General features: G+C 39.8%; 3 protein-coding genes and 1 non-coding gene across 6 annotated transcripts; 1 reads left to right on the plus strand and 3 right to left on the minus strand.

Moving 5' to 3' along the window:
• Positions 1–423: 423 nt before the first annotated feature.
• On the plus strand, positions 424–497 carry TRNAV-AAC (transfer RNA valine (anticodon AAC)). The gene has a single exon. It is a non-coding gene; the product is annotated as a tRNA-Val (tRNA).
• Positions 498–894: 397 nt separating this feature from the next.
• LOC104790831 (putative alpha-xylosidase 2) lies at positions 895–4,105 on the minus strand. Of its 3 annotated transcripts, none has more exons than XM_087452997.1 (4): positions 3,758–4,101; positions 3,207–3,679; positions 3,009–3,123; positions 895–2,927 (listed from the first exon to the last, which is right to left on the minus strand). In XM_087452997.1, exons 3-4 carry the CDS (start codon positions 3,025–3,027, stop codon positions 1,021–1,023), a joined length of 1,926 nt encoding a protein of 641 aa, XP_087309123.1. In that variant the 5' UTR covers positions 3,028–3,123; positions 3,207–3,679; positions 3,758–4,101; the 3' UTR covers positions 895–1,020. The 3 variants fall into 3 exon arrangements, with proteins under 3 accessions (XP_087309123.1, XP_087309122.1, XP_010514918.1); XM_087452996.1 differs by having other exon boundaries at positions 3,009–3,145; positions 3,758–4,094; XM_010516616.3 differs by having other exon boundaries at positions 3,009–3,679; positions 3,758–4,105.
• A 132-nt stretch (positions 4,106–4,237) lies between these two features.
• On the minus strand, positions 4,238–5,680 carry LOC147942568 (uncharacterized). Its single transcript, XM_087452999.1, has one exon. The coding sequence runs from the start codon at positions 5,374–5,376 to the stop codon at positions 4,354–4,356; it is 1,023 nt and encodes a 340-aa protein (XP_087309125.1). The 5' UTR covers positions 5,377–5,680; the 3' UTR covers positions 4,238–4,353.
• A 1,017-nt stretch (positions 5,681–6,697) lies between these two features.
• LOC104698895 (Pre-mRNA splicing Prp18-interacting factor) lies at positions 6,698–19,292 on the minus strand. Its single transcript, XM_087453000.1, has 5 exons — positions 19,135–19,292; positions 17,524–17,527; positions 13,111–14,048; positions 12,379–12,401; positions 6,698–6,741 (listed from the first exon to the last, which is right to left on the minus strand). The coding sequence occupies exons 1-5, from the start codon at positions 19,290–19,292 to the stop codon at positions 6,698–6,700; spliced, it is 1,167 nt and encodes a 388-aa protein (XP_087309126.1).
• Positions 19,293–19,818: the final 526 nt, after the last annotated feature.

Below are 19,818 nucleotides of genomic sequence, written 5' to 3' on the forward strand. Positions count from 1 at the left end.
AGCAATTTGAAAACAACATATTGCTATAAAACTCAAACATTTCCTATAGAGATTATAGAGATTATTATCTGGAGCTTTATCAATGGGAGCTACAATGAGATATAGATACAAAAACTGCTCTCGATGACAAAGGTACACGATATGGATGATATTACCAAACAAGTTCCTGGACTTTATGGAGAAAGATGCAAAGGAATGGCCAAGTGGTTTTAGCAATAAGGCACAAATGACAACTAGGTAGTTTTTTCAGAGCCATTTTTTGTTATGATCTCGGTTAGATTCTTTGTCGAGGTTTGTGCGTAGTTTTTTTTTTTTTTTTTTACAATATATTTTTATAAATAACATAGGTTTTGTTTTGTTTGTGATATTGGTCGATATGTCATTTTTGGTCTATAAACGCTCATAGAAAAGATTTGACAAGTAGGTTTCGTGGTGTAGTTGGTTATCACGTCAGTCTAACACACTTAAGGTCTCCGGTTCGAAACCGGGCGAAGCCATTGTCTTTGTTTTTTAAAATCTTTCTTTGGCCTGTTACAGTTGCCCGTTCGTTGACTGCCCGTTTCCAAGTTCCATCTCCGGAAGCTCATCCTCGTCCAGAAAGAGTTTCCCGGTGGCATATCCCTCTGACGCTCCCGCCGGGAAAGTGACGACCAGACTAAACGGTGTAGTTCTCGCTTCTTTAGAAACCAACCCAACTTGAATTCATCTATTTAAGTAGTTGTTGTTATCTTTATTTTAGTACCTGCGATTCATCCTATACGTATGAATCCCAATTTATAATTAGAAAATCAAGTTAAAGCATTCTAACATAAATTATGTGATTAAAGTGCTTTCAGATAACCTATAATTTTTAACTGATTCATTAGAGTACCTGTTAAGTTAGCAGACAATGCGTTTCTACTAATATATACATGTTATTGCATTGGTCTCACGAGAGAATACAGCTAGCCACGATTGCCTTAAAGGCTTTAAATAACTTTGCTATAATCTCATTTTCCTCACTAATAATTTGACTAACTCTCACTTGTAGTTTAATGGACGCCATTGATAATACGTACTAGCCAGTTTCCAGGATATATTGAAGTCCTTACCCACTAGTATCTCAAGGCCCTTAAGCTCAACCATGAAGCTCTTACTCTCTCCTTCATCTTCCGAACCCACCACATACTTCTGCTCCTTGGAGCTAACCTCAATCGTCTTGGTCTCGTTCAAGATTGGGTTCCCATTGATATGTATTTCAGAAACTTCCCCTGTTCCTTGAAGTCCCAAAACAATCACTTTCTCAATCACTAAACCTTTGCTCAACGCAAACTTACCTTCTTTCACTTGCGACCATATCTTCACACTCTCATTTCCAACGGATGCGTAGAAGTCAACGTTCGTTGACTGCCCGTTTCCAAGTTCCATCTCCGGAAGCTCATCCTCGTCCAGAAAGAGTTTCCCGGTGGCATATCCCTCTGACGCTCCCGCCGGGAAAGTGACGACCAGACTAAACGGTGTAGTTCTCGCTTCTTTAGAAACCAACCCACCTTGTTGCATAGGTAATATCGTGTTCTCGTACAGATGCACGTTCACAGCGTTTAAAGGAGCTGGGAGAGTCACACGCTTCCCGTTCTTGGAAACAACGACCTGAGTCATGTCAAACATATGATACCAAGAACCTGGTGGGAACAGTGCTTCCACTTGGGTTTTGCCTTGCTCAAGAACCGGTGATATCATCAAGCTGCTTCCAAGCAAGAACTGTTTGCTCAAACCATAGCATTCGGTGAAGTCAGGGAAAGAGAAGAAGAGTGGTCTAGCCACTGGTGCACCAGTCATATGGGCTTCGTAGTTAAGAGTGTAGAGAAAAGGAAGGAGTTTGTATCTCATCCCAAGAGCGTTACGAGCTGACTCTGCAACTGTTTCCCATTGGTAAAGCTCTTTTCTTGGAGCGTAGTAATCTGCGTGATTTCTTGAAAAGGGGTAAAACGCACCAACTTCAATCCAACGGTTGCATAGTTCTTCTTGTGTCGGAGGGAAGAATCCACATATGTCTGAACCAACCATGGGAACTCCAAATATTCCAAAATTCAACATTGTTGAGATAGATACTTGCAAGCTCTGCCATGTTCCTTGGTTATCTCCGGTCCAGTGAGCAGCGTACTGACCTGAACCAACAAAAGTGGACCGAGATAATATGAACGGACGTTTGCCTTGGATAGCAAGTAAGGCCTTGTGGGTTGCTATGGTCTCAGAGAACCCATAGATGCTGTGAGCGTCGTACTCTCGAACACCATTGTAATGATAAGCACTTGTGGCAATAGTCTTGAACCCGAGAGGAGCTTTGTGTCCAGTAGCATTGATCTTGTAAGGTGGATCATCCCACCTTGTATTGGTTAAATTCTTGCAGTCTAAGCAACACCTCGCACTAGGTTCATCCCCACTCGGACATTGCTTCCCTTCAGGGATTGTGCACAAACCAGAACAGAAGTTGGAGACCTCATTCATGTCTATCCATAAACCATCAATGGGTACTAATTCATGGAAACGTCGGATTTCATCGCCCCACCAAGAAACCGTTTTAGGGTTAAGGAAATCAGGGAAGTAAACCGGACCAGGCCACACTTGAGCCAAGAAAGGCTTACCTTCATATTTAATGAACACATCGTTGGCCATGCCTCTTAGGTATACACCGTAGCTCGCGTTAACACCAATACCAGGATCAGTAATCACAACATACTTCATTCCCATCTTATGGATTCTATCCAAGAAAGCTAATAGCTTAGCACGAGGGAAGTTCACAGTATCCAAGGTGAAGTCCTTGTAACCATCCATGTAATCAGCATCGTTCCAAATCACATCAAGAGGGATCTTAGCCTTGCGATAATTGTCCACAACATCTTCAACAACTGATACGTTACGGTAACCCCATCTACATTGATGAAACCCTAGATGACAAATTAGGTTAAAGATTAGTAAGAAAACACATAAATTACACAGAAACAAGGAGATATTCATATTAGTAGTACCTAGAGACCAGTACGGCATTGGTGCTGGCCGTCCGATTAACGAAGTGTATTGATCAACGACGTTAAGAGGCGACGATCCGGCTAAGAAATAGAAATCGAAAACACCTCCAATTACCTTGTACGTCAAGGAATCGCCTCTGTAAAATACATCCATACCATTACTGTTGAGAAGCAGAACAGAGTGTGCATAGGGTTTACCTCTAACGTTTCTCAAATCCATATAAACCGGATGCGACCCGTAAAGATCGGTGTTGAGTTTAAACGCCGAGACGTCTTCAGCGAAGAGAGTGTAAGGCTCATTAGGGACAAGCTTGATTCCATTGGCTTGTGAGTTTTCACCAAATCCGTACAGAGACGCGTCTTTAGGTAACGAAGTTGAGATCTCAAGGTACTGGTCCTTGAAGACCATCTCTCCGAAGTCCTCATCGGAGCTGCTTGTGTTGAAAATCGTATCACCGTTGGATCTTCTTCTCACGGCGAAGCTGAAAGGATCTGTGGTGAAGGTACAAATCAGCTCCGGACCGGAGATCTCCTGTACCGTAACCGGAGATTTTCTTGATATTCTGATCACCGGCTGTGGCTTCTCCCGGCTGAGGAGATTGTACGGAACTTCCCATCGTTGTTCATTGGCGTCTGTGATGTGAACACGAAGGCGATGATCTGTTTCATGCCTGGAAAAAAGAAAATCCAACGGTCACAAAAAGATTGGTAATGTAGGATGCGAAGCAGAGGATATAAAATCTCTATACTTGATGAAGAGACGAAGAGTGGTTATATCAGAGCCGTAGATTTTGGTACTCTGCTTCACTTGGAGATAGCCAATGAAGCTGTCATCTTCGGGAGACTTCTCGATTGAGATCAGGCGGTAGCCATTGCCGATGGAGTTGGAACAGTGGAGAGTTGAGAAGCAGAGGAACAAAGCAAGAAGAAGAGAAAGAGGAGAAGCTATAGATAAAAAAGGAGAGGCCATTGTTAAGTTAGGTAGTGTGATGATACTTTACACTCTAATAAGTGTTAAGAAGCAATGATTGAGAAAGAGACCTTTACAATTATCACAAGATGTTAAAATTACCTAATCTGTTGTCTGATTCTCACATGACTCAAAAGTGATTATAATTTTATATCATTTTGAGGGGTTTTTTTTTTTTTTTTTGACAAAACATGAATTTTCATTCAATTTAAACCCCAACAAGAGGTGAGTTCTTACAACATGATTCATGGTAGACAAAGAAAGCTAAAGATAAAAGCTCCATGAGTTTAACAAAAGGATTTTCAAACTGAAACAGTTTTACAATATTTGGGAAGTCTATTGGAACCAAAGCGGATTCGTACTTGAAAGCAGGCTTCACGAGATCCTCGACCAGCGAGTGGTCATAAACAGCTCTAGCGGATGACGCAATTGAGCTTGTAAAAAGGTGTTCCACGGGGGAACGCTTATGGAGTTTGTCGCCAACTTTAGAGGGTTCAAGAGCATAGGATCAAGGTCCTTTAGGCTTTTAGGAACAAACATCAGGATACTAGATGAAGCTATAAGCGGGAATCGCAGGAAATGGGAGTCAAACCGTAACAAAGCAAGTGGGTCATCTCTCACATGGAAATGGAGGTAAATGAATTCCACACAAAGCTTGTAATCAGTTTGATCCTGGAAAATGTCAACATACACAAGCATTCGATCTAATGGCGGTAGATGAAACAGGGGATCAAAGGGTTTATGGATAGGGTTCCAGCAAGCTGTCGGATCAGAGTCATAACTATGGCTACACAAAGCAAACATCCGAGCAGAGTTAAGAAAATGACCTCGACAACCGATTCTATCAAGCAACTTTTGAGACACCAATGATCTGCTACCGAGGAAAACTCGTCTTGACCAAACAGAGATAATTGGTACGTCCATAGAGATGCAACATATCTCTTGATTGGGTTCAGAGAACAGGTGAGACAAAGCAGGGCACTTGAAAAGATTTCGGTAACCCCAACGTTTATGAGATGGGGTCATAATGCCGTTATTTTCCAAGCTAATCCAACCATGAGTAACAACCCTAGGTGGATCTAAAGGCAGGGTTCTCAGATAGCTTTTGTACCAACATAGCGACCTTGAACGATCATGTTCTAGTTGCAGTCTTCGATCAAGTAGAATCATGACTCGGTACAAAGAGAAGCTAACGAAAGAATACAAATATGAAAATGATGGAGCAAACCTGGGCATTAGGAGAAATAAAATTGTATCAGACCTTTTGTAAATGGGCCTCAATGGGATTACAAGTGGGCCTAAGTCCAGTTGTTGAGAGGGGTAGGTCAAACGGGGGGCACCAAGGGTTAGGATTGCGCCGCCGTCAGCCTTCAGCTTTGACGTCACCTGAGCAGGCATCGGTCGGAACCCCTTGGCTAGGAAGCTTTCCGAGAGCTCACAACAGAGACTGGAGAGGTCTGGGTGAAGTGCAATGAGGGGGGGTGGAGAACAGAACCGATGACGGGACCCAAATAGGAAAATCTTCAAAGAAAACCAAGAGAGATCCAGTTTCTTTAGATCTGAGCAAAACGGGTAGATCTGCGTCAAGTTCGAAAGTTGGAGCACAGCTTGTGATGGGGGATCTCGATAGTCAGGACAGAGAGAAAACTCTTTTCAAGAGAGAACTCTTTTTCAAGAGAGGAGGGGCTTTGTTATTAATTACAGTACAAACTTGTTTTTATCCACTTTTTATTGTGATAGTAATTCATATGCCACAAAGAAAACTATCATATATATATATATATATGGTTCTTAAAACGTTTATTTTTCCAAGATATTCGCTTCGAAGTTGACGATGATGAATTAAAAAATCGAGGGTGAAGTTAGACGCGGAAATCGGAGATTAAACGGAATTAATTGAGAATTAATTTTAAAGTTATTTTATGAAATTAATAATAAAATAAAAATATATAATATTAAATATATGTATAATTTTTTTTATGTTAAAAATAAAAATATCAAATAAAATATAAAATTATAGCATTGTCTATAAAATTACGGGTTACACATAAAAACCTAATTTTTTAAAAAAAATTATGATTTTCATTAAAAATTTGTACATTAGTTATTGTAAAACATCATAAACTCTTATTTTAAATATCTAAATAGCAAAAAATACATATTTGATTTATATTTGTCCCTAAAAATAATCATTATATACAAAATTAAGCAGTAAGTAATCAGATTAGACGAATTATAATCAAATTAGACGGGTATAATTGGATAATCAATGCTAGGCGGGGATTAGTTATTAATCGAGGCGGAGAGGGTGGGTCTAGCGATTTTGCGGGGCGTAATCGGTGATAGGCGGGGGATTTTTAAAACAGGGGGTGAAGACAATGTTATATTGAGGCTACTATGGACTTTCAACTTAAAACTAATTGGTAATTAATGGATTGATCCTAGACCTTTATATATTAATGATATAGTTTCTTTAAATTTCTGATGTGGGACTTAGATTGTATTCCAACAATCTCCACTTCAAACCAAATACCATATGTGGGATCTTAACACACCTCCTCAAGATGATAACTCCATTTCGAACCGATTCCACTTGGACTGATAATTGACCCCTTCTTAGGCTCCTTACTTGGGCTAACCCTTTCTATATTAATGATAGTCCCTTCAAATTTCCAATATGGAACTTAGATAATATTCCAACAGACAACATATAAGACATTTAAGATATGAAGACAAAAAGAAGAAAGCACAAATCGAAATTAATATGAAGACATAAGAGTGTAATGTTTTTATTCCAAAATATTTAAACTCACAAATTAATATTACAAACAATATGAAAAATCATTAAGACAATTACAATAAATGTGTACGGCAATGTGATCTATATCACCTACTAGATATCGCACACAAGCTATCTCATAGAAGTCTAAAGATGTCTATTTTCTAAAATTTTAAACTTAAAATGTATAGTTTTCTAATATAAGTTCAAAAGTGTATATTTTGCCAATTTACTCTAAGAAATATCTGAAAAATATCTTGCTTTCTCACTCAATCACAAAAAGTATCTCTTGATCTCCGATTTCATTCACGGATCTTACTTTCCGACTCCATTTTTTGAATTAAATTTGGCTGCAAATGGTTGTACTTTTCAACCTGGTTGAATGGGTTGAATGTAGTTTTCAACTTTGTTCAGCCAAAAACTCACTATTTATGGCCGGTAAAACTATTTTTATAATTCTGCTAACACTTAATTCAAAGCTATGTAATATCTAGATATGAAAATGAACATTTATTGTGTTCCTTAGCTATCTAGACCATATGTGAATAAATTTGTTGTGTATACCATCTTCCTTCATTTTAAGCTTTTATGGCGTTCTCTGATCCAGAGAAATATTAGTCTTTAAAACATGCCAAAAATGTTTTTATAGCTCTGAAGGTATATTATACAGGTTGTGATTCATTTGACTTAATAATTTCTCTTACTTTTCTGGCTATTTAATTCACTTCTAATTTGGATGACTCGTACTATTTAGAAAAGAGAAATACTTAGGTTCACTCCTAAGGTGAACCTTCTTGTTCACTTCTTCCTTTTCAACCAATCAGAATCTTCTAAACATTATCTTGTTTTTTTAAAAAATAAATCAAAATTAAATTAAAAAGCAATACATATTAAGGAAACAAATTCTGTATAATTTTTTTTAAGGAAAGTTAAATATTGGCTTCGTTTAGATTTTACAATTAAAATGAAATGATGTATCGGTATGTGTTTACAAATAAGGTGATTAGGGTTTAGATTTTACAATTCACACAAAATTATATGTTGGTTTGGGTTTACAAATGAAGTGGTTAATGTTTAGATTTTACAATTAAAACGAAATTATATGTCGGTTTGGGTTTACAAATGAAGTGGTTAGAGTGTAGATTTTAAAATTAAAACAAAATTATATGTCGGTTTGGGTTTACAAATGAGATGGTTAGGGTTTAGATTTTATAAGTAGAACGAAATTATATGTCGGTTTGGGTTTACAAATGAGATGGTTAGGGTTTAGATTTTACAATTAGAAGGAAATTATATGTCGGTTTGGGTTTACAAATGAGATGGTTAGGGTTTAGGTTTTACAATTAGAATGAAATTATATATCGGTTTGGGTTTATAAAGAAGCGGTTTAAGTTTTTAATTTTATAATAATGTATACAGATTTTGTTTCCTTATTTTATAAAGAGGTGAATAAATAGGTTCTTAAATGTATTATGAGATGACATATTCTCATTGGCTAAAATAAGAAGAAGTGAACCAAAGGGTTCACCTTAGGAGTGAACCCAAGAATTGTTCTTTAGAAAATGAGTTTCACAGAAACTATACTTTATTATCTAAGTTTAGTTAATTTTATTCAGTATTATTTTATACTATTAAATGATACATTTCAAAATTTTAGATGACACGTATCAATGTTTTAGAACATGAGTTTTATAAGGGCAACTGCATTGGGATAACTCAATTGGGTGTTCTTAGAGTAAAAATATTATTAACATAATGTAAGATCATTAGTTTAAATCTTTGTTTAAGGAGTTGATTATTAGGAGAACATGTTTAAGATCATAAAATTTAATAATATAATAATCTAAAACATATTACAATTTTAAAAACTTTAAAAAATAACATTTAAATTGCAAACTTAAAAAACTTATACTAAAATTCAAAATACAATACCAAATTTTTATGAAACAAAATAAACAATGAAGATATATATATAAAAAAAAACAAATTACTTAATTAAAGCACACAAATATTTTATTTAATTAATACATAGTTTAATGTCCAAATTTATTCCATATATTCCAAAAACCCTAAGATCGTTTATTTCAAACAAAAGGAGAGAAATGAAATGTTTTCTCTGCAAAAAAACGTAACCATTCACGTGTTGCCATGTCAGGCTGGAACTGGGCCAAAAACAATTCTACAATAAGACCCAATAACAAGATCTAAGTCCACTATTTCCTATATTCTCAATTTTAATAAGGCTAAGAACACCCAATCAGTTCTCCCAATACAGATGACCTAAGATGGTACGACAATTTCCATCCCTCATATAATGAGAGTGTCTTCCCACAAATAAAATGTAATATGAAAAAAAAATATTATTTTAATATTTAAGTGTCTTTAAGTTGAAGATAGAGTGTGTTTAATGTTTTGGCAAAGTCATTTTGAATAGGATGTCTCTAATTTAAAGATACTCTCGTTATTTAATTATGATTTATGAATACTGTTAGAGTTTAAAATTTTTAATATTATTGAAGACACCATCCTTGTTTGTGCAATGTTAGAGCAAGGCCAATCCGGGGTTGTTATATTGAGGTTGTTATATACTGTTTGCATTTTTTATGAATTAAATTTGTATTGTTTTTAAAATAAGAACCCATGATCCCTTAGAGAATATTTTTCCATCCATTGGTAGGTTCTAAATTTGGGTCTTTTATTTTTGAAAAAAATGTTTTTTGAAATTTAAAAGTTTTAAATAGAATAGAAGAAGTATAAATGTTTAAACATTTAAGATTTTATAAAAACATGAAAGAGATGACTTAACAAAAACGAAGCCAACCCAATGAAAAGTAAGACGGAGACAGTTGATTATAAACAAAAACATAACCACTGGCTCTTTTTTCTTATTCACAAAAAAAAAATAAGAGTCGATCACAGAGTCTTTCAAGCAAATTTAGGCTTAGGTAAGGCTGAGCCTAAGGTGCTGGTGTTGCTGCCGCCACCGCTGTGGTGATGATGGATTGATGCCAGTTTATGAATCCAGAATTTAGGACCTTTCTTTAGTTTTGGAAAGATCTGGCTCGACAAAAGATTGAGTCTTCCTTCGTTTGTCAGAGACTTCTTAAACTGTTCCAATGTTAGCTCATGGTGATGAAAGAAACAGAGTTTTGATTAGAAATTAAAGAAGCTAGGGGGAGATGGTTGTGTTATACCTTCCAGCCTTTGGGGATTGTGAATCCTCCATAGTCAATATCAGCAACTGCTTTTCTAAAGGAACCAAAGATTGGAGGAGATAATCCCATTGTTTCACGAACAACTTGCCAACTATACTTCATCTTTTTCACATCTTCCACTGTAAGATATTCTCCTTCCCATTTGTTTGCTTTTATCCGAACATGTTCTGAGAGATGAATCAAGAGAGATATTTAGAGTTGACTTTGCGGATAGGAAAAAATATGTATACTGAGATTCATTTTATTGTTACCTTGCAGGAGAGTGTCACAGCAAGTTGGGTGCTGAGCTAACATCTTGAAAGTCATGGCCATGGCGTAAGAGGTTTGGAACAATCCTTCGGTATCACCGACCTAATATTCTGGCCAATATCAAACACAAATTACAAATGGTTTTAGATCTACTGAACAATAATGCTCTAACTTAGTCATCAAATCAAATCCTAATCTAGGCATAGTTGGTGTAAAAATCAACAGCAATCCTATAGCTTTTCAATCTCTGCAAGCAGATGTAGAATCAATTTACCTTGTGCATGACTGCGAAAGCAGCTTGGAAAGGAGTCATCTCCTCATATGGAACAGCTCCAGCTACCATTTCCCATAAAATAAGCCCAAAACTATAAACATAACACTTCCTTCCATGTGGTATCCGTCTTATCACTTCAGGTGCCATCCACCTATAAGTTCCAGTATTATCACCCAAAACATCACAGTACTCCTCCTCGCACGCTATGCCAAAGTCAGCAATCTTCAAGTGAAATTCTTTTTCGATTAACACGTTCTCTGGTTTGATACATACTCCGTGATGGTACAGTTTCCAGTACTGACTCCCACAAACTGCATCAGGACATCATCAATCAGAAGAAAAGTAACAAACCATCACACCAAAAGGCATCAATCTTATTTCATACAACCAAAATGACATAATATAACATAAAGATAAATCACCTTAACGACACTCGGATGGCTTAGTTGAGATAAAAGTGTGGCTTCCATGATAAACTGTTTCTCCAAACGAGCTGCCAAGAACCTGTCGTCTCTATTGTCAGGCGCTGTGAAAGAACCTAATCTTACAATTGAACTGAGCAACTTACCCTCTCAATCAGATTGATCCAATCTCTTCTGATTGAATCGCCTTCCCCTTTGCAGCGCCTCCAATACAATCTCCACGATGATTCAAATCGCCTCCGCTACAATCGCCTCCATCAAGATCTCAGCCGTGTCAAATATACACCAAGATCTCAGCCGTGTCAAATCGCCTCCGACCAAACACGAGACTGATTCTATAACCTCCGATTAAAGCAGACATCCTTTGTCGAATCAAGACTTTGATCGCGAGAGAAGGAGAGAAAGGGAGAAAGAGAGAAAGTGAGAGACGAAAAATCATTCTTCTGCGTCTGATTTATTTTTTTACCCTTTTGTATTTTTCAGCTCGACCAATAAAATAAGAACACATAGCGTCCCTTAGAACAGAGTTGAGGCTATTAAATAAGGGGCTCCCTTCGATTTTTTCTTTTCTTCAGATTTATTTTTTTCCTAATAAACTCTAACAACCCCACTAACAACCCCATTAATAACCCCCGATGGAGAAGGTCTAACAACCCCATTAATAACCCCGATGGAGAAGGTCTTAGATGCTATATTAATGCTTTTAGTTCATGTGTGAATGTTCATACACGTTCAGCTATTGTTTAATTTCTATTTCTTCCCCGGACCGTGCCTTTCAAGGTTGTTGATCAATACACTTATAAATTGATAAAAATCTAGAGCAAAAATTAGGTTAAACATTAGTAAGGTACCACAAAAAACTACAAAGAAAATCCTAATTTATGAAAAAGCATGTTAGTTAATAGAACGAACAGAGGTATTGTTCAGTTGACGGGGTGAACTCTTCTGTTAACGGAGTTAAATGTTCCGGTGATAAATATTGACCCACACGAACATGAATGCGAGAAATTTTGATTTAATAAATTTGACATTTTGGTGGTTTTAGTTGGGAGTATAATAGTTTGGAAGTTTAAGCTGGAAGTCGTTGCCACTTTGATGGTTGTTAATGGGATTTTCCCAAGAAAAAAGTAAAATACCACCATCGACCCAGGCCATCCCGTTAACGAAGTGTGTTGATCAACGACCTTGAAAGGCACGGTCCAAGGAAGAAATAGAAATTGAACACGTCTCCAGTTATACTTTGTACGTCAAGGAAGTTTCTCCGTCAAGTCAAACACATCCATATTAGTCCATTACTGTTGAGACTTGAGAGCAGAACAGAGTGAGCGTAAGGAATTAGCTCCGTGATCGCTTCTTAGATCCATATAAACCGGGTGTGACTTGTAGAAATTGGTGTTGACTGTTGATTTTAAATGCCGAGACATCCTTCGTGAAGAGGGTGCAGGAGGGTAGGGCTAGGCTCATTAGGAACGAGTTTGATTCCGCTAGCTGGCTTGTGAAGTCTTTCACACAGTTTTTTTTTTTTTTTTCTTTCCATCAGATATAGTAATTTATTGAAATAATATCAAGGCATCGATCCTACCTATCTTTTTATTTTATTTGTTTGTTCGCAAATTGGTTTTGTAGTCAGTAGACAAACCAAGATTCATACAAAGTCATTTTAAGGTTAGTCTTGCAAGACAAATCTTATAGTTGTTACTAAAACAAAACTCGAATCAGGCCATGAATGGTTATTTAGTTTTTAGATGGTTTTTGGTTTTTAGTTTTTACTCTTAAATTTAAAATTAATAAATAAAAAAATAAAAAACTCAAAAATATATAAAACATGTTCTCGTTGAAAACAATTTGTTTTTACAAAAACCAAAATTATGGTTTTTAGTTTCTCTTTAAAATTGCAAGAAACCACCCAAAAACTAGTTTTTCTAAAGTTAAGGAAATCTATTTTCTGAAAATCTTGAAGGGTAAAAAAATAGATTTTCAAAGAAGCAAAATCCAAAAACTACCTAAAAACTAGTAAACATTCAAAGGAAAAGCCACAATGTTATTTGTTTTATCAAAACTAAAACAGTGTTATTTAAATGAAACTTAATAAGGTTTCTTCAGCTGACATGGTTAAAGAGAATGAAACGAATATATTTCAGCGGATCTTCCTAGTGAACTCTCTTTATAATCCTCCGGCCTGCCCGGTCATACTCAACTTGTCTTACACTTTGTCCAAGCAAAAGCTCCATTGGGATGTCATCTTTTGTAGCTGCATTACCATACTTTGCCATGATTGCGTCCTTTCTCTGAGATTTCTGGTTCTCCTTTGCAACCTTAACCCTCTTATAAACCAACTCAGCTTGTGAAGGAGCCGCTTGCATATGCATGTCCTGTCCTTTTTCAAAAGCTTCACATGAATAGGTGTTTAGCTGTTTGAACTCCAGTGCTTGGCCACTGTTTCTATATTGATTATCTCCTAAACAAAAGTTATCATTCGGATCTGCATCTGGAAGCGGATCTTCACGCATGGATCGAGATTTAGGGTCGTAATAAGCTGAGTTGACGTCAAGGTTCCGCAGGTATTTTGCAGTGTCTTCTCTGATACGCAGATTCCTTACAGTTCTTGTGCTACCACCATCAGTCGTACGAACACGTTTTGTAACCTTTGCAAAATCCCTCTGCTTGCTCTCATCAACCTTAGCTTCATCAACCCTTACGACGTCGTCTTCTTCTTCCTCTCCATCACTGGTTGCATCGTTATTGTTCTTCTCTTCTAGTTTCTTAAGGTGCTCCTCCTTGAGATACTTCTTTCGTGCTTCCTCTTTCGCTTCAAACCGATCCATCACAAAATGGTAGTTCAAAGGATCATAACCGTTCCATCGGTCCCTCTTACCATCGTAGTCCAATTCAATACTCTCGATTCTCTCATTAGGTGCAATGTTCTTGTCTGTGTATTTCGCTCCAACTTTAGGAGGTCTATCCATACATGTTTTCACATCATGCGTCATTGCACCACAGTTTTGACAAGCTCCCTTGCGATATTTCTCGGCTTGGTTAGTCTTGGCACCTCTTTGATAATATGCTTTTGTGGAAACGTTTTCGGTTTTCCAATTCTTTTGATGCTCCAGACTCGGGTTTTCAGAATTAGACTTGGTATACTGATGGGCTTCAGAATGAGCGGTCCATCAGGCCTGTGCGAGTACGGCGACCGAACCCACGCTACGTGGATTAGGTCGAGTGAAGGAAGGAGTTCTCGGTTTTGGTTTTTGCGTTTTATGACTTTCGGTTGATAAGGTTGTTCCTTATCAGGATTTGGTTTTCTATGATTTGGTGTTATCTCTTCTTATCTTTCTAGGACTCAATAGTTCTATTCTTCTATAAAAATCAAAAAATAATAAAAAAGAGGTAGTCATAACTACCCATTGAAAAACTCGTGTGTCTTGTGTTCTTACTCTCTTATTGGGACCTATCAACTTGGTATCAGAGCAGTTCTATCTTGGTTTTGATTTGGACCGCACTTTGTGGTGTCAAAACTACATCAACAGTTGTCGTCTAGTATTGCGGGAACAAACAAGGAAAGGATAGAGGATTTGGAATCCAACCTTGTGGAGTTAAAAGAAGACTTGCAGCAGCTGAATCAAGGATTTGGCGAGAGATTTCAAACCATGGAGGAAGCGATCAATAGGCTGACAGAAGCGATGACAGCTGGCCGAGAGGGAGGAGGCGTTGCCGCACAGGGTAACCAACGTCCCATGGGACCAGATCAGCAGCTACAACCGCTGAACCGTGGCGACAATCTGTATCTGGTTGCGCAAGGGAGGACAATTAAGTTGGAGTTTCCTCAATTCAAGGGAGGGGATCCTACGGCTTGGTTCAGCAAAGTCAAACAATATTTTAACTACAACCACACGGCTTAGGAGCAGAAAGTAGGTTTCGCTTCCTATCACTTGGAGGATGAGGCAAACGAGTGGTGGCAGGCCACATCAAAATCCTTACGTGAAGATGGGGTCAATATCGCATGGTATGTCTTCAAGGACGAACTATGGGTACGATTCGGCCCTGTTGATGGAGAAGACTTCGATGCAGCGTTATCAAAAATCCAGCAAACCGGAACACTGCAGGAGTACCAGCGAGAGTTTGAAAGATTGCAAAACAAAGTAGAGGGCTGGACACCGAAAGCGCTTATGGGAACGTTCGTAGGAGGACTTGACCCTGTTATTGCAGATAGTGTGTGGATGTTCCGACCTAAGTCTCTGCGCGAGGTGTTGAATCTAGCTTGAATGAAAGACGAACAGCTCTAACGACAGCGTCGTAAGGTACCGTACCGAGCACCAGCAGCAAGACCGTTCACCACCACCACGCCAAACCGGATAAGTCAGTTCAAGGAGTCCAATTCTCCAGCAAAAGAGACGAATGTACCTCCACCACGGAAGCTAAGCTGGGATGAACTAAAAAGAAAGCGTACCTTGGGATTGTGCTTTAGTTGTGTCAAGAAGTACTTACCAGGCCACCGGTGTAAGCAGCCGCAATTGTTCGTCATGGATGGCGAGGATGACGAAGTTGGTGGAGAAGCAGAGGAAGACAATGGTGAAGAGAAACCTGAGATCACCGTCTATGCGCTCACCGGCTGGAGCACCCCTCAGACTAATCGAGTACAAACCCAGATTGGTAAATACTCACTCGTGGCACTAATTGATAGTGGCTCAACCCACAACTTCATATGCGAAAGGACGGTTAGGGAGTTGAAGCTTTCCCTCCGACCCATGAAGCCATTCACTGTTTGTGTAGCGGATGGTAAGTCGTTGCAGTGCCAAGGAAAGATCGATTCTATTGCAATCAAGATAGGAGAAGTACAGTTTGCGTTGACGTTGTATGCACTACCGTTGGCTGGCCTGGACGTCGTATCATCTGTGACTGGTCCACACGAACCATGGAGTTTCAATGGGAAGGGGAAACTCGGAAGTTGCAAGGGGTACAGTCAGAATTGCAGAAAGCAGAGCTCGATGAGGTTGAGAGAGATGTACGAAGGGGTCAAGACTTGTTTGCGATTCAAGTGGCATCGCTAGAAGGAGCGGAGCGGGTTATTCCCAAAGGGATGAGAGCGCTGTTGGCTGAGTATGAAGACCTATTCCGGACGTCGACGACGTTGCCACCCCACCGCTCCATTGAACATAAGATTGTACTTAAGGAGGGTGTCGATCCGATAAATGTGCGACCATATCGGTACGCGCACTTTCAAAAGGACGAGATCGAGCGGCAGGTTGAGGAGATGTTGCAGGCAGGAATCATTCAGGCTAGTTCAAGTCCTTTCTCATCTCCGGTGTTGTTGGTGAAAAATAAAGATGGTACTTGGAGATTCTGTACCGACTATCGAGCGCTTAATTCTGCAACTATTAAAGATAGATTCCCAATACCGACAGTGGATGACATGTTGGATGAGTTGCATGGGGCTGTGTTTTTCACCAAGCTAGATCTCACAGCAGGTTATCATCAAGTGAGGACGTGGCGAAAACGGCATTCAGGACACACAATGGACACTTTGAGTACTTAGTAACGCCCTTTGGACTTTGTAACGCCCCTTCCACGTTCCAAGCACTTATGAATGATATTTTTCGGCCACTCTTGCGGCAGTTCGTACTGGTTTTCTTTGATGATATACTTGTCTACAGTGGGTCGTGGGAAGAACATGTGGAGCATGTCAGACAAGTCTTTGCAGTTCTACGACAACAGAAGCTTGCAGTCAAGTTCAAGAAATGTGATTTCGGTCATCGGGAGCTAGAATACTTGGGCCATATCATCTCCGGAGAGGGAGTAAAAGTTGATCGGACCAAGGTTCAGGCGATGATGGATTGGCCGGTGCCCACTACGATTACAGAGCTTCGAGGATTTCTTGGACTAACTGGTTACTACGGCAAGTTTGTGAAGGACTATGGAGTGATTGCAAAACCGCTAACCAATTTGCTCCGTAAGGGATGTTTCATGTGGGGTGAAGATGCTGAAACAGCTTTTGCGACGCTTAAGGAAGCATTATCCTCCACCCCGACATTAGCATTGCCAGATTTTACCATTCCGTTTGTTGTCCAAACGGATGCATCCGGTGATGGTATAGGTGCTGTGTTGTCACAACGTGACCGACCCATAGCTTTTATGAGCAGGTATTTGGGTGTTGCTAAGAGGTTGTGGTCGACGTACGCACGCGAAATGTTGGCCATAGTTATTGCAATACGGACGTGGAGGCCTTACTTGATGGGGCCAGCGGTTTATTATTCAAACTGATCAAAGGAGCCTGTGTTACTTGCTGGAGCAGAGGATACTAACGCCAGAACAGAAGAAGTGGATGAGTAAGCTGGTGGGTTATGATTACGAAATCACTTACAAGCCCGGTAAGGCACACTCCACCGCTGATGCGCTTTCAAGGGTGTCTGGCAGCCCGGTTCTTAATGCCGTGTACGTTCAGCACACCTCTCTTTGGGAGGATATTCGGGAAGCTGCTAAGGCGGACCCATATATGGAGCAAATTTCTCATCTTGCTCGCGACCAACCGGGGAGCCCTTATTCTTGGAGGAATGATCTTGTTTGCTACCGTAATCGCGTGGTGGTTCCGCCTAATTCGCCGCTCGTCACGTAGCTCTTGAAAGAGCACCATGACACACCAATGGGGGGACACTCTGGGGTATTACGGACTTATCGTTGACTAGCAAGGCAGTTCTATTGGCCGGCTATGCATTGCATTGTTAAGGAGTATGTGGCATCGTGTGACGTGTGTCAGCGAGCCAAGGCTACGGTATTGGCTCCAGCGGGCCTCTTGCAACCGTTGCCGATACCGGATAACATTTGGGAAGATGTCTCCTTGGACTTCATTAATGGGTTACCGAAATCAGATGGGCACACGTCGGTTATGGTGGTGGTGGACCGCCTGTCCAAGTCCGTGCATCTGGTGCCCTTATCCCATCCATACACGGCCAGGACAGTGGAACTTAATTTCGTGAAGGCCATCATCAAGCTCCATGGAATTCCCCGGTCCATTGTTAGTGACCGTGACCCGATTTTCGTAAGTCTCTTTTGGCGAGAGTTATGGAAGTTCACTGGAACCCAATTGCGCATGTCCACCGCCTACCACCCTCAATCGGATGGGCAAACCGAGGTCGTGAACCGCTGTATTGAGCAGTACTTGCGGTGTTTTGTTCAGAACAGACCTACCCAGTGGAGTTCCCTCTTGCCGTTGGCGGAGTTTTGGTATAACACCTCGTATCACTCCTCGACTGGCACCACACCGTTTCAAGCTTTGTACGGTCGGGAGCCGCCCACGATGCCGAGTTACAAGGTAGGCTCGTCCACTATGGCGGAGGTGGATGAGCAGTTGTCATCTCGCGATGAATTGCTAGCAGAGCTTCAGCGTCATCTTCTGGCTGCGAACAATCGCTCAAAACAATTGGCGGACATGAAGCGTAGGGACGTTTCCTTCGAGTGTGGATCGTGGGTTTATTTGCGTTTGCAACCTTACCGCCAACGCTCAGTCCTTCGTCGTACATCCCAAAAGCTGGCTCACAAGTTTTATGGACCTTTTCAGGTTGAGGAACGGATTGGTGAGGTCGCCTATCAACTTGCGTTGCCTCAAGGCTCTCGTATTCACCCGGTGTTTCACGCGTCGCTCCTTAAGCCGTATGTTGGGACCGACCCGCCTGCGGGGCATTTACCACCATTGCGGGAGAATGGGTATCTTCATCTTCAGCCCAAAACGGTGTTGCGACAACGTGAGGTCCAGTCCGGCAAGAAGGTGGTTTCGGAGCTGTTGGTCAAGTGGAAGGGATTGTCACTCGAGGATGCAACTTGGGAGGATGGCCGTCAGCTGGTCGCTAGTTTCCCGGATTTTGTGGTGCACCTTGAGGACAAGGCTGCTGTTCGAGGAGAGGGTATTGATGGGCTTCAGAATGAGCGGTCCATCAGGCCTGTGCGAGTACGGCGACCGAATCCACGCTACGTGGATTAGGTCGAGTGAAGGAAGGAGTTATCGGTTTTGGTTTTTGCGTTTTATGACTTTCGATTAATAAGGTTGTTCCTTATCAGGATTTGGTTTTCTATGATTTGGTGTTATCACTTCTTATCTTTCTAGGACTCAATAGTTCTATTCTTCTATAAAAACCAAAAAATAATAAAAAAGAGGTAGTCATAACTACCCATTGAAAAACTCGTGTGTCTTATGTTCTTACTCTCTGATTGGGACCTATCATATACCATGGAACTATTGACAAAAACTGAGGTGTGTGAGGATTGATTACTTTTCCATCCTTGTCTACCTCAGGTGGAGCAAGCCCTGCTTTACGAGCTTCCCCTAATTCGTTTTGCTTCCTACGATCTTCCCTAGACTTAAAACCAACTGAAGCTGTCGCCATTGTTGTTAGGTCGTTTCGATTTATACTCTTTGCACGCAACAATTAAAATGAAAATTAAAGGCTGCAAAGAATGAAGTTTGGTGGGATTTGTGATAAGAAACCAAGAACCCTAAATAAACTCTCAAGGGAAAGTTTTATCTTTGTCTCGTGAGCAATCATATATATTTATAGTTAGAGCTTAACATAATTCTTTAGGAAATTCTTTTGTACCGGAAAAGGAAAAAACTAATGAAATTTCTAACTTAACTAAAACATAATTTGTAATCTTTCCTTGTTGCATAAGAGTGTCCTTTTTCTTTTTCTCGACAGTTGCTTTTGTAGAGGATCAAAAATCAATATCACCTAAACATGCCAAGTGTATATCTTGTAATTACGTCTTTGTCTTCAAGTAATTTAAGTCATGTGCTTCTCACATGTCTTCTTCAATTCCTCTTTCATTCTTTTTCAATTTTTAAGTGTAGAAACAAGAGGATCGGAGAAGCCATTGTTCCGTTGCGTTAGTAATACTCTACACTTATGTAATAAA

This window comes from Camelina sativa, chromosome 6 (assembly GCF_030686135.1).
Source record: "Camelina sativa cultivar CO46 ecotype springtype chromosome 6, ASM3068613v1".
NCBI classification, from domain to species: Eukaryota; Viridiplantae; Streptophyta; class Magnoliopsida; order Brassicales; family Brassicaceae; genus Camelina; species Camelina sativa.